At 33.0% G+C, this 13602-nt stretch overlaps 1 protein-coding gene across 1 annotated transcript in view; it reads left to right on the top strand.

Annotated features, from left to right (window-relative positions):
• Window positions 1-13602, top strand: part of LOC120421038 (neural-cadherin-like) — a 232209-nt gene that overhangs the window by 137041 nt on the left and 81566 nt on the right. Inside the window, 1 exon segment of the mRNA XM_052708700.1 lies at window positions 626-816. Within this exon segment, the coding sequence (XP_052564660.1) occupies window positions 626-816 (191 nt within the window).

Genomic DNA, 13602 nt, shown 5'->3' with positions numbered 1-13602 from the left:
CCTCGAGTGACTGTTTTTTATCTCTAACTCTATTACTAACCCTAACACTTTTTTGTGAGCAAATGACCCGTTAAGCTAGATTTCACCGAACTCCAGACTGCCGCTATTTTCCCTTCGTCGAGACCATTAAACTGTCAATTTTGAGAGGGGGCCGTCCGTCGCCAACGTCACGCCGTCACCGTAGTCGGCCGCCCTCCACCGTCGATTAAATGTATTAAATGAACTTTTTGCGTCCCACAATTTTTTGGGGCATTGACCATTTTTATATCTCTTTTTTTTACGTCTCTGTTTTTGCTGGTGCATTATTCGCAATCTCATCTCATTACTTAATAATTTTCCACCAACCCGCCCCCAACCGACAATTAAATAATTCCACTCTCAGTAATTGAACTCGTATATTTTTGGTGATTATCGAATCTGTGTTTGTTTTTTGCTCTATTTTTTCCACCCCCTGCCACGCCGCCCCTCACGATGCGCCCTCGACCACGCCCGTCCGCCCCCACCATTCGTAACGTGCGCCCCCGGAACGCAATTTTTGTGACGCGTGCAACCGATTTTTTTTTGTGGCCGGGACAACACACTACACTCTGACACACAACTACACAAAAAAAAACTAAAAAAACAGCGCGAAACGTACAAGCTGGAGGCGATGGCCCAAGACAAGGGCTACCCGCCCCTGTCGCGGACGGTCGAGGTGCAGATCGACGTCGTCGATCGGGCAAACAACCCGCCGGTGTGGGACAGCTCAGTTTATGGTCCGATTTACGTGAAGGAAAATATGCCGGTCGGTGGAAAAGTCGTTTCCATTAAAGCCAGGTCTGTTGTGAGCTCCAAGAGCGTGCGTAACACACTGCTGCCAGTGCTGCCAGCGAATTTATGTTTGTTCTTTTCGTTTTTTTGGTGGGGCGCTGACAGTCACTTTTGAACTTTAGTTGATTTCCACGCTGCTTTTTCGGTTCCACGTAACATGTCGCCCAATTTGTGTTTTCCAACTCCCGGTCCGAGTTTTGTGCTCCTCCTTGTTAGCGTTTTTTTGTGTTCTGTTCTCTGCTGATGTAATTTCCCCCTGATGATGTTTGGTTAGCCTACGCACTGGTTGATTCGTCGTGGATTTTATGGGCGAAATGGCAAATTTTGACAAAGTTGCCTTTTTTGATTTTTTTTTTTTGTATCAATCTCATTTTTCAGTTTATTCAATTTTTATAAAAAAGTGGAAAAAACTACATCCCTTTCTCAGATTTTTTTTTCACATTGCTTTTGCAGCAGCTTTTGTTTAAAAAAACACAATAAAATCAAAAATGTTTGGTTGAATCAAGTAGCTTAAGACTCCGACTTCAACAACAACTGCCATATTATGTTATTGAAAATTCTCCAACTTAGTTTATAGAAGATATAGTTTCAACTCACCTATTTTCACGTCAACTCTTTTTAAATAAAATAAAAACATTTTTTAAATATGTTTAGTCAACCAAAAATGCAATTTTGTGATCTAAGACAAAAATGTAACAAATCGGTTTGCCCAAGTTTTGTTCTTTTAATAGTAATTTTTGGGAAATATCGAAATTTTGAAAAAAGTATGTTTTTACTTTTAAGTAGACACTTACAAAAAGGGTGTGACAAAATTCGTGACTTGTTTTGTATTTTTTTTAGACAAAGCCTTTTATTTCAAAAGTCGAAATCTGGCCGAAACTTGTCACTAAAAATTGATTTCTAAAAACATGCTTTTTTATAAATATTTGAGGAAACATAAAATGCCATCTGATTACTGAATTTTATTTTTTTTAAAAGATAGTTAAATTCTAAATAAGTATTAGAATAGGTCAAAACAATTTATCACACTTAGATTTTGACAAAGAACTTTGTCCTAAGGTTTCTATACGTGGTGTCAATCCAAAATTTTCGCGAAGCGAAAACGTTACGTGACGAATTCCCCTCTCGGCAAATTTCCCCTCTTTTTGGTGCACGCTGGTTGGATGAACGAACGTTTCCCAATCAGTCAATCGAGAGACGTGAGATTGATGTATCTAAATTCACCCCCACTCCACCTCATAATTTTCGGATCGCCGACGAGCCAACAAAACTCGGCTCGGTCGGTCCCGAAAATTCATTCTATTGCTGGACGTCGACGAGAACACATCAGAAGCAGATGGCCTGGTGGCCCGGTAGCAGACGGCCTGGAGGTCCGAGAGCAGATGGCTTGGAGGCAAGGACCAGCTAAGACATGCCAGTCGCGGGAGTCGATCATTGGAACTGGCCACCACCTGGACTGGAGTGGCCGGAGGCCCCGCGGATGTTCCGATGGGGGGACATTTGCCGGACCGTAAGAGTTGGGGCAATATGGGTATCAAACTTTATGGTTTTTGATACTGGATATGAAATTTGATATTTTGGCAGTAGTGGCCACAATCCAGAGTGGTCGGAGGTCCCGCGGATGTTCCGATGGGGGGACATTTGCCGAACCGTAAGAGTTGGGGCAATATGGGTATCAAACTTAATGATTTTTGATACTGGACATAAAAAGTTGCATTTGGCCATTATCTGAAACTAAGCAGTTAAAATATATTGCTTATTAGGCAGGAAGTAATAAATAGATTACTGCGATGCACATTTTTTTGTGCCACTGCGAAAATCTGTTTCTGGAAATTTAAAATAACTATCTCGTAATCATTAAGAGCCCTGTAAGGGTAGTTTTTAATGTCTGCTGTTCAAATTTCCTTTACTGCCGCCGATTGCTTGCAACAGCCTTGCAAAAACATTCCCGCATCTTGGTAACTTTCGAGTGGTTAAGGAAAGTCAATTGATTTCACTTCGATTTCTATTTCAGCTCCACTTGCAATTTCCGTCCCCTTAGTTCGATAGGACGGTTATTATAAGGGGGGAATTTGGACCGGACATTCTAATCGAAAATTTCAACAATCATCTTGCAAAGTTCTTTGTCATACTGGTCATGTGTAACATAACCACCTGCACCTTTTTTATTACCAAAATCGGGACCGAAATTTCATCGGAAAACTTTCATTTTACTAGAATGTTGATAAACTTATTGAAAAAATGAAACATTACCAAAATTTGTTAAATTTTCAACTGATTTTAAAATGAAAATGACAGACAAATTAAATACCAGGATAACCAAATTTTGGTTAAATTATGGTCAGCCTTCTTTGTTTGTGTGAAAAGAAGTGAAAAAAGTGAGTTCAGTGGAGCCAAAATGAAGCAAGCTGAATGCCTGACTTCAAGGAAACAAATCCCTTGAGGAATCATCTGTGGCTAATGTCGGAGAATTCGGTAAAAAAAAATCTGTGTGTTACATTAGATTTTTTTTTCTGTTCCTTTTAATATTTTTTTCTATTTTATAATCAAGAATAAATATTTGGACGGACTAAAATTACCGTAAACCGGAGTGACTTTGATAGCACTTCAATTTGTTTTTGGAATTTTTTCCAACAGGTTAGGTTTTTCAAGATTTTTTTTAACATGTACTGGAGTAGGTCACACAAAGTCCATGCACTATTTTGTAAATATATTTTTTTTCAATAGTGTTTAGAAAAATAGTTATGTTAAAATTCTTAGTTTATTTTGAATTCCGGGTGACTTTGATAGTCATAGTTTTTCTGGTTAAAATCTTATTTGAGATGTTCAAACTTTACTTGTACGTTAAATGTACCATTACTGAAGTAGCTGATATAGTTTTTAGAAAAAAATATCAATGTTTTTATTTAGTTTACTTAGTTTATAAGCTTTTTAACAAAATACATATAAATTTTAGGTAAAATTGTTAAAATGTCGGAATTTTGCCTGAAATTTAATAAACCTAGTTTTGTTTATAAAATTGTCGATTTATATTGCATTTCATACTCAATTTGAAACACGAATCACAAGTTTTCACATTTGTCATGACACATTTGTTTTACGGTACTGAATTGTGACATTTTTATTTGTTGTATAAGATTATAAAACTAGGACATGTTTTGGATTGAAATAAGCAGAAAATTTCACATGGAATGATTTTTCTAAACTATGTTATCAAACGTTAAAATTAAATTTCAATGTTGATTTTTTTTTTGTATTTCACTAATCTTTAAATGGTTCGAATTTTTTGCATAGAAAATATTTTTTTTGAAAATGCTTTCATACTTATTTCTTTTTAATTTTCCAATCTTAAACGGTTATATAATATTTCGAAGTAGGTTTCATTGAAAAGAGCAGAAAAATAACAATTTTATAGCATTGAAAGCCAAACTCAAATCAGATTTTGATTCTAAATCATTAAAATTTTGTTTAATTTTCTCCTCTTTTCATTAAATTTAAATAAAATTCAATAATCATGAATATAAATTTTAATGGGTTCATTATACCAATTTTTTAAATGTTAAAATTTTTTGCTTGATCAAAAAAGAAGATAATTTTTAATTTTATGATAAATTTTTTAACATTACATATTATAGAAAATGAAAAAATGTAGTTTGCTATATATTTTTCAAAGTTTTATTATTAAGAAAATGTTTTCAAAAGATCGTTACCTCTTTTCTTTTTAATCTTTTTTTTTTGCAGCGAAAATCAGACCCGAAATAAATTTGGATAAATCAACCTATGATTTCGGCATTCAAATTTATTTTCAAATTCTCAAATTAAAAATAGCCTTGACGTTTCATTCAAATTCATAATGCAGATAAAATTTTCACAAAATCTTTTTTTTGCAGATGTTTTAACAAAATAAACATTATAAAATACGAAATTCTGAATCATTTAAATATAAAAAAAAATGTTGAGTTTTTCAAAGATGATGATTCAAAAAAATCTATGTCCTCTTTTCATATTAAAAATAAATCTTAAAAACATACGAGCGAATCGAATAACAAGCTGAAAAAAAAACTATTTTGCTCTTCTTGATGATTTATGCAAAGAGCCGAAAATTCGAATTTGATTAAATTTCCATCAGAAATAAGCAGTGTCTACTTTATAGAAAGAACTGCTTTACTCACACAGAAAAAAAGTTGAATTTAGGAAGGTTAAAAGGGTGGTTGGTTTTTGAGTACTTCAATCAACATAATATATTAAAATGAGAAATTGGTTTGTCAGTTCCTGATGTAAAACAATGTTTTTTAACGATTTTTTTTTATTTTGATGAAAAATATATAGATTTTTATTTGAGTTTGAAATATTACTCTTTTGGCGCAAAAAAATGTTTTTAAAGTCCTTTGGATGTAATTTATCAGACTTACTTTTAAAAAGTTTTAGAACACCAAAATAATAACATTGAAAATTTTGTGAAAAATTGTTTATTAAATGAATTCTATTTTTCAAATCAAATCCAATTGTGTTTGGCTATCTTTGAGAAAAGTTGAATAAAATTCCAAATCTGAGCAAGCGGAAATACCTTGCGAACAGCCATGCCAGATATAAAGATAAATCTATATTATACAGATTTTCTGAAAATCAGAAAAATCTGTATAAACAGATTTTTTCAAAATAATTTTATATTTTTTATCGATTAAGTAATTGAATTATGCTTAAAGACGATTGAAACGCTTAAGCCTGTTGTCAAAAAAAATCTTCTATGGCTTCGAACTTGACATGATACAGATTAAATACAGATTTATTTTTAATACAATACAGATCTCCCATAAAATAATCTGACATCGTTGCTTGGGAATAACATTTTTTGATATTAGAAAATACTAGACCAATAACATTTTAAGTAATATAAAACAAGATTTGTTATTCGTCGTAATGACTTTTTTTATTGGATTGTTATTGTAAAATCAGATTAATAGTATTTTAAGTAATTCTTAGTACAAATATTTGCTATTATTTTTTGTTATTTTGAAAACTAATCCGATCATCCCAATAACAATTGGAGGTATTCGTCCATAACAAAAAATGTTATTTCAATTTTGTTTTGGCTTATATTTTTTTTCGTTATGTTAACATAAGCTGTTATTAAACCCTTGTGCAAAAATTGATGTTTCAAGAAGATTCCATAACACTTTCTGTTATTTGAACTATATTTGTTCGCATGGCATGAACTCTTATGCAATGGTATGAATTATGAAATTACCGTCTGCCCGGGAATCCAACACCCGGGCAGACGGTAATAAATAAATTCATGCCATTTCAATAACAAATAGTTACAAAAGAACAGAAAGTGTTTTGAAATCTTCTTGAAAAATCCATTTTTGCATAAGAGTTCAATAACAGTTTATGTTATCATAACAAAAATTGTTTTTGGTCTGATATTTATTGAAAGCATAAAAAACATGGGAATAACATTTTTTGATATTGAAGAATATCTCCAAATGTCATTGGAATGATCGGATTAGTTGTTAAAATAACAAAAAAAAATATATATACAGTCGACTCTCTGGCTGTCGATCTTCTCGATATCAATATTTCTCCATCTATCGATGAATTCTTCAGTCCCTTCAAACTGCATACTTCGATTGGCTTTATTCCTCGATATTTTCTCTTGCTTGAAGGATCTCTTCCTCGACGGTCCCTTGGATTCTGTTTTCTTTGAAAATCTCTTCCGGTTGTCAATATTGTAGCTATCTCATGGCTTGCATAGACATTTTTCTTTGCGAAACGAAGCTTTGAAGGGTGTTTGACATTAACTTGTTTTTGTTTGCTTGACGTTGCCATGATTCTCTCTCATAGCTGGGTACCAAGAGAAACATATTTTCAATCGAGTCTTCATTTTGCATCGTTCTGTAAACTGATGATTCTCTTCCTCGAAGGTCCCTTGGATATTGACAACCAGAGAGTCGACTGTATATTAAAGATTTGTTCGAAGAATAGCATAATATGTTATTAGTTTGTTATTACAATAACAATCTAATAACAAAAAAAATATAACGGCGAATAACAAAACGTGTTATGAATAGCATGAAATGTTATTGGACTAGTATTTTCAAATATCAAAAAAAAAGTCTGTTTGGGAATTGGGATTAAATATTCAAATTCTTATAAAAAAGCAACAAAATTTAATAAAAAATAAAATGTCCCTTTCGTTCAGGATACATGTAAATTGATTTATAATCGGCTTAAACCTTAAAAATAATCGCCAGACAAGCATGCCATACAGTCAAGTAATTCCAAGAAAAAGTTTCCTAGTCCGATTAGCTCCCATGTTTTTCCCGACACTAGTTTAACTCATTACCAGGAAGCTATTTTTGCAACGCTCCAACTTTTTCCTATTTTCACAGCCCGTGCTCCACACAACAAAGTGCCAATTCCGGGAAAGACTTATTTGTTTAGGGAGAGAGAGATTTAATGCTCGCACTCCACATACTTTTCCACGTGTGCCGTTTTTAAAAGGTCACACTGGTTGCTATTCATGACACACAAATGAGCAACTTTCAGGGGAGGGGGGGGGGGGGACGTTGATGAGTTTTTCTTTTTTGGTAGGTGTTTGAACCCTTCCCAGAAATTGCGGAGTTTTGGGGGAACAAATTTGGTCCTGGTTTTTTGCGACTGGTTGCTCATTTAGTAGTCTAATTTTAGTTTCTGGGAAAATTGGGTGATGAGTGGAAAAAGGGACAGCTTGCGTTTCAAGCTGAGACAGCTAATAAAATGTGACATTTTCCGCTGAGTGACGCTGAATTGAGGTGGAAATTTTGTTTTGTTTCGTGTGTGTTTTCTTGAGCAATTGTTTACCTTCTAGGCCTTCCAGGAATGTATGATTTGATGCCCACACGAGTCTTCACGGAGTTTTCCCCGTCAGAATGTTTGCTGAAGCACACAAATCGTTCATGATTTACGAAGGTTGGCCGGCTTCTTTATGTTTCTATTTCGGGGAAGGTCGGTTCATTATTTTGTTGAGGCAAATATAGAACATGAAGTTCAACTTCAACAACTAACGAATTAAAGCGAAAATCCTGGCAACCATCGATGAAGCTTGGCCCTTCTTTTTTTCTGCAGGGATTAATATTTACATAATTGAACGTCAACTGCAGTGTTTGCTCTCGCAAATAAAGGTAAAGCAAATTGTTGTTGAGCGTGGACAAAAAATAAAATCAATTATTAAAAACTTTTCCCCTTTGAAGCTGGCTTCGCTAACGACCCTGGCTTGATTTGCTGCCCGGTTGTGCCCCCATGGGAGGTGAGTTCGACCTGCTGCGGAGGAAAAGTTTACGCGAATTTTTCCTCGTTTTACCACCCTACAGCTTTCACCAGGATTATTATTAATCGCTGGGTCCGCTTTGCCGGCTGCTTTTCACCTTGAGTGCAATCAGCAGCAGGACCGTCCTCGTAGCCTCTGACACCGGGGTCACCGGGTTCCATTATCCTTCGTTCCGTGCCCGATTACCGTCACAACGCGGCGCCAGAACCAGTTTGAGATTACAGCAACGTCGCGCGGACAATCTCCCGGGGGAACACGCTCCGCTAATGGAAAATCGGAATCAAAATCCCGGTTGGGAAAGTGGGAGTGCCACTTTCCCGGCCAAATAAAGGGTCCCATCGTTGGGATCTATCAATTTTGTAGCCAAGACTGGCTTTTTCCTTCTTGTTGTGGAGACAGCCTATAAGAAAAGGAAAGGCTCGACTCTGGAGACGAACTTTTATCATAAATAACGAATTTTATTATTTTTATCCGCAGTTAGTTGTTGCTTATCGGTGCGTTTGGTGGTTTTTGGGTTTTTTTATCAGCTGCTAGTGACACTTTAAGGCGATTTTTTGACTTTTTTTAGACTTAAAACGACTGGCGAAATGACAAAAAACTAATAACCACGAAATCGTCGTACAAGAACGCCTTGAAATAAGAGGATGGAGTGCATTTCTTTTCCACATTTTCTCATCATTTTATGACACCGTTTACGCACCCATTAAGCCGATTCTAACGAGTGTTTAGGAGAACAAAATAAGATTTCGGTGAACGCCGCACCAAAACTGTGGCTCCGACGATCCAATCCCTCCTAACGACCCCGAAACATGCGCGACTCCGATAATCGCACGTCGTAAAAACACAAAACTCGTCAAAAGTGTCCCACATCACACTGAGGCCAGACTGTCGCTGTACTCGACGCACCAACTTTTAATAATTCTTTTGGCGTCAGCTTTACGAGGCTGTAAAGCTTCGCCGGTTCTTACATGGTTTTCCGTAATTGATTGTGCCTCCCCCCCAACCTTTTTTCACACACACACTATTATCACCGTAGAAACAAACACTTGGCGCGCGTTGAGTGTTGTTTTGAACACTTGCTCGGGTTCGAGCTCGACGGCGATGATGATGATGTGTGGTGCCTTGCCCTTGTCAGAAGCCTTCTTTTTCCCCCCGGACAAGGATAAGGTCGTAATAATAAAGTAATATCAGGCTGACGGGCAGCCTCCAAGAGTTTGTGAAGGTTCTGACAACTGCTGATTGAAGAATCACTCACAGCTGACTAAAAAGAGGAAAGAAGAAAAAAAATCTTAAATTCATGGCAATCGTTTTCATCTCTGGTGGAGAAGGGATGAATTTGTTTCCGCATTTTGGGTTAAACCCAACCGGAAGCGACTTGAGGGAAGTTTGATGGACCTTTCTGGGTCATTTTGGCAGCTGCTGTCGGAAGAAGTATGTTTTTTTTTGCAATTTGAAAAGTCTCGCCCTGAGGTTGATCAATGCGGACATCAGGTGCGGTTGCTATTTTTATTCCTAGCTTGCCTTCCAGAAAAAGGGGTTGTGTGTGTAAGAGGATGATTGATGGTGGGAAATTGGGGGAGTTGGGGGGTTGGAAATGTTTGCTGAATATTTATGGAGGACGTCAGATCCAGAGATTCTGTGTTCGATTTGTCATTTTCTTCGAAGAATCAATAGTTGCATGTGGGAAAGGAAGAACTATTGATTGGGAAAATCAATAAATCCTGTGACTTTTTTGTAAATATTGATCATTTTGTTGAAAATGCTAAAAATTCAAAAAAATTAAACTTTTAGCAGTAAAATCATAAAATCATTTTTTTTTAAATAACATGACTTTCTTTATTTTTATTTTTAATTTTTTGCTCTAATTTTCTATTGAATTGTCGAGCGATGTTTCATAATTTGTACCTGTCTTACATTTTTGAACAATTTCTTTAAAATTTATTGTTATATTGCTTCAATCGTCGAGACCATAAGGCTCAACTTTATTTTTCACGTTATGCCCATTTCTAATCCTGATCTGGCATCATTGTAAGAAAATATTATTAAGGTAGTAGGAAGGTAAAAAAAAACAAATTTTTAAGTCGATAACATAGCTCGTCGTGTAACATCGAGAATTTTTGAAATTACCAAATCAAGTCTAAATTTTTATTTTTCGAATGCATATTAGGGGAAGGTGGGGCAAGACGACCATATGGGGCAAGAGGAACAATCGCTCGTACGGCCGTAATTTTTCCAATTTTGATTATTTCCAGTATGAGGAATTGTTGCTAGCAATGCAATTAGCTGATTCTACTACCACATAACCGCCAAAACGACGTAAACGCCACGAGGCATAAGATTTAATGAAGTTTTTTGAAAAACCTTTGTTTTCTTATAATATTTGGAAAGTACAAAATAAGGCTTAGGGTTCGTTATAAGGCTCATTTTATCAAAATGCTATTTTTCCTAGATCAGTAGTGTTCCAACCAATGATTTGCACCTATTAGAAAGTATGATTTAACTTTTGGTTATTTTTTCTGAGAGTTTAAAAAAATCTTGTTCCGGTGGGGCAAGTGTACCATATGGATTTTTAGTATGGAAAAAATTACGAATTGCTGCAACAACATATTTTATTGGGAAATAAATACAAAAAAGTTCTTAAAAACTGATAAACAATTGTTTAAAAAAATGTCTATACAAAATAAAGTGATACTATGAAAATTTACTATTTATCATCTTAGTAATTATTTTTTTCGTAAAAACGATCAAATTTTTAGTAAAATATTATTATTTAACCTAAAAATGAAAGAAACGTTTCAAATACATTCTAATCTGATGTTTCAAAGTGATAGCAGTTCACTTGTTAGCAAATTAACATGTTGTTTCATGCATTGTTCCTCTTGCCCCAACGGGTTGTTCGTCTTGCCCCACTAGTTGAGTAGAACGTACGGAAAATCAAAAATTTTAAACTCGTTTTTTAACATTGAAAAACAGGATTTTTTCAAAATTTGTTCTATCACAGTCTTAGTCAAGACCTGAAATAAGATGATTATGAAAAAATCCGACAGATGTTTTAACGTTTTTAATGGGTTTTGACGAGCATTTCCTTAGCTTGTTACACTTGCCCCACTTTCCCCTAAGTCTCAAAACATCTCCCAACCCAAAAGGAAGGCACGGCGTGATGCGGACTTGAAACTCCAAATATTATTGTTTTGATATAAAAAAAACCAGCTTGTTATTCACGGTGAGGTGCGCAACGCTGGCCCGGATCTATCACGAACAGCCACTTCTTCCTCGACGGCTTTGCAAAATTGTTAGGATTTTGTCCTAAACCTTTCGATTGTTTTTGTTTCATTTAATTAATTTAAGAGACTATTTTTTTTTAATTTGGGAATATTTTTTATTGATATTCAATTTTAACCGTTATATTTAATTTGTTTTTTGTCTTTTCCTCTTGTTCCTGGTCCGGTTAACCTAATTTAAAAAGAAATATTATCAAATATTGAAGCAAAATTGTCACACAATGTTAAGACATGATTAGGGTTGCTTTTGTATTTTTTTTATTGTATCGATAAATTAATGAAAATCTGGTTTTGTCAAATTCCAATATTAATTTTATAGGATTAACTTAAAAAATGTCAATAGATACCCAAATTACAATCATTGTATGGTGTGGTTAAATCAGTAAACATGCTTCTGTTTAGGTTTTTTTAAATATCAAGTTTAACTAACGGTTATATTTTGTAGAATTTTGAATTGGAGTGAAGAAAAAAATATTTTTTTATTTAATAAAAAATATTTTGGAACTTAAAATCGTATCTTGCAAAGCAAAATTTAATAAAATAAAATAATTTGTATAAACACGTGCTGATTGCAGTAATTAAAAAATATTGTAATTTAAATGTATAGATAAAAATAAATGCAATATATTGTGTTTTGTTTTTACTCTTATAAATAAGAGCTGAATAAAAAAGTTTAAAAAAAGAATTCAATACTTTCATGGAGACTTTTAACTAATGAATATATTTAGTTCAAATTTCATGTTTATAAAAACAAAATTTTAATAATTTTTATATGTTTACATTTTTTAAAGTTAAACTCATTAGATATAAAAACATATGAAAAAAAATCATAAAATACTATTGATTAAACAATGTAAAGTTTGCAACAAAAAAAATCGTCTTTAAAAAAAAAACATCACAAATCATACATCTTTCAAAAAGAATCCTTTAGCAAAGCAATAATATAATACAAAAACAATAAAAAAACGTGCTAAGAGCATTTAGTAAAAATATTGAAATTTAAACATAATATATAAATAAATGCAATATATTGTGGTTTGTTCTGACTCTTATAAATAAGAGCTGAATAAAAAAAAACATATAAAAATAAAGAATAAATTACTTTCATGGAGACTTTTGATTCATTAATAAATTAAGTTAAAATTAAATGCTTCTTGAAAAAATTGTAATTATATTAATTTGTTTACATGTTAAAAATCGAACTCATTAGATATAAAAACATATGAAGAATTTTCATTAAAGATTATTGATAAAACTAAGTTAAGTTTGCAAAAATTAATCTTTTTTCTATGCATAATAGAACTGACATCTGTCGAATTAAAAAAAATCATTTAGCAAAGCAACAATAATAATAAACATAAATTCATGTGTTTCGTTTCGACTTTTTTAAATGAGATTATTTTTCAGAAAAGTCAAAACAAAACAAAATATATGGTACTTTATAAAATAAAAATTAATTAAAAAGTTAAAGCAAAACACAATGTTTTTTCTTTTTATTTTTTTTTAATTTTGCAGATTATTAAAATATTTTGTTTAAGGATTTTGTTTATTTTGTTCTACAGACGTTAATTTTGTGATACATCACTCTATTTATGCATTTTTTAATTCTTCATGTTTTCTTACATCTAAAAAAGTGTATTTTCTTCAATTCTAAATAATTTTTAAATATTATTTAATTAGTAAATGATTTTAACTGTTCATAATTTCAACTAAAATTAAAATTTATTACTTTCTCAAAACATAAAAGTTTTATTTGAATAAAAATATCACGTAAAAAAAAATACTTAAAATACATTATGGATATTTAAAATATTTTGCTAAATTTTGAAAAAAATAACAAACATTTTAGAAGCATGAACTTATTGTATTATTGTTTTTTTAAGTTTAGAAAATTTATGAAGAATCAAAAAAAAAAAATTTTGATACAAGTTGAGTTTGAAAAAAAAATCTTTTTTATAAATTTGTAAAACAAACGCCTGTAAAATGTAAGTAAATTAAAAAACAAAAAAAAATATTACACAAAAATCAGGTTATTGATCAGCCCGCGGCCTCATTGTTTGAAACCAAAACGAGGGCATTTCTAATGAATGCATTTTATGCAAGAAGTGCTCACACATAACATACACAAATGTTTCTGTAAGTTTTCTCAAAAACCGTTTTCACTTTTTGGAACTGCTCAAATTCTTTTCTAAATTTTAAGTA

Source organism: Culex pipiens, chromosome 2 (genome assembly GCF_016801865.2).
Source record: "Culex pipiens pallens isolate TS chromosome 2, TS_CPP_V2, whole genome shotgun sequence".
Classification (NCBI taxonomy): domain Eukaryota; kingdom Metazoa; phylum Arthropoda; class Insecta; order Diptera; family Culicidae; genus Culex; species Culex pipiens.
Note: the sequence above shows the minus strand (reverse complement) of the source record. Positions and strands in the feature narration are given on the sequence as shown.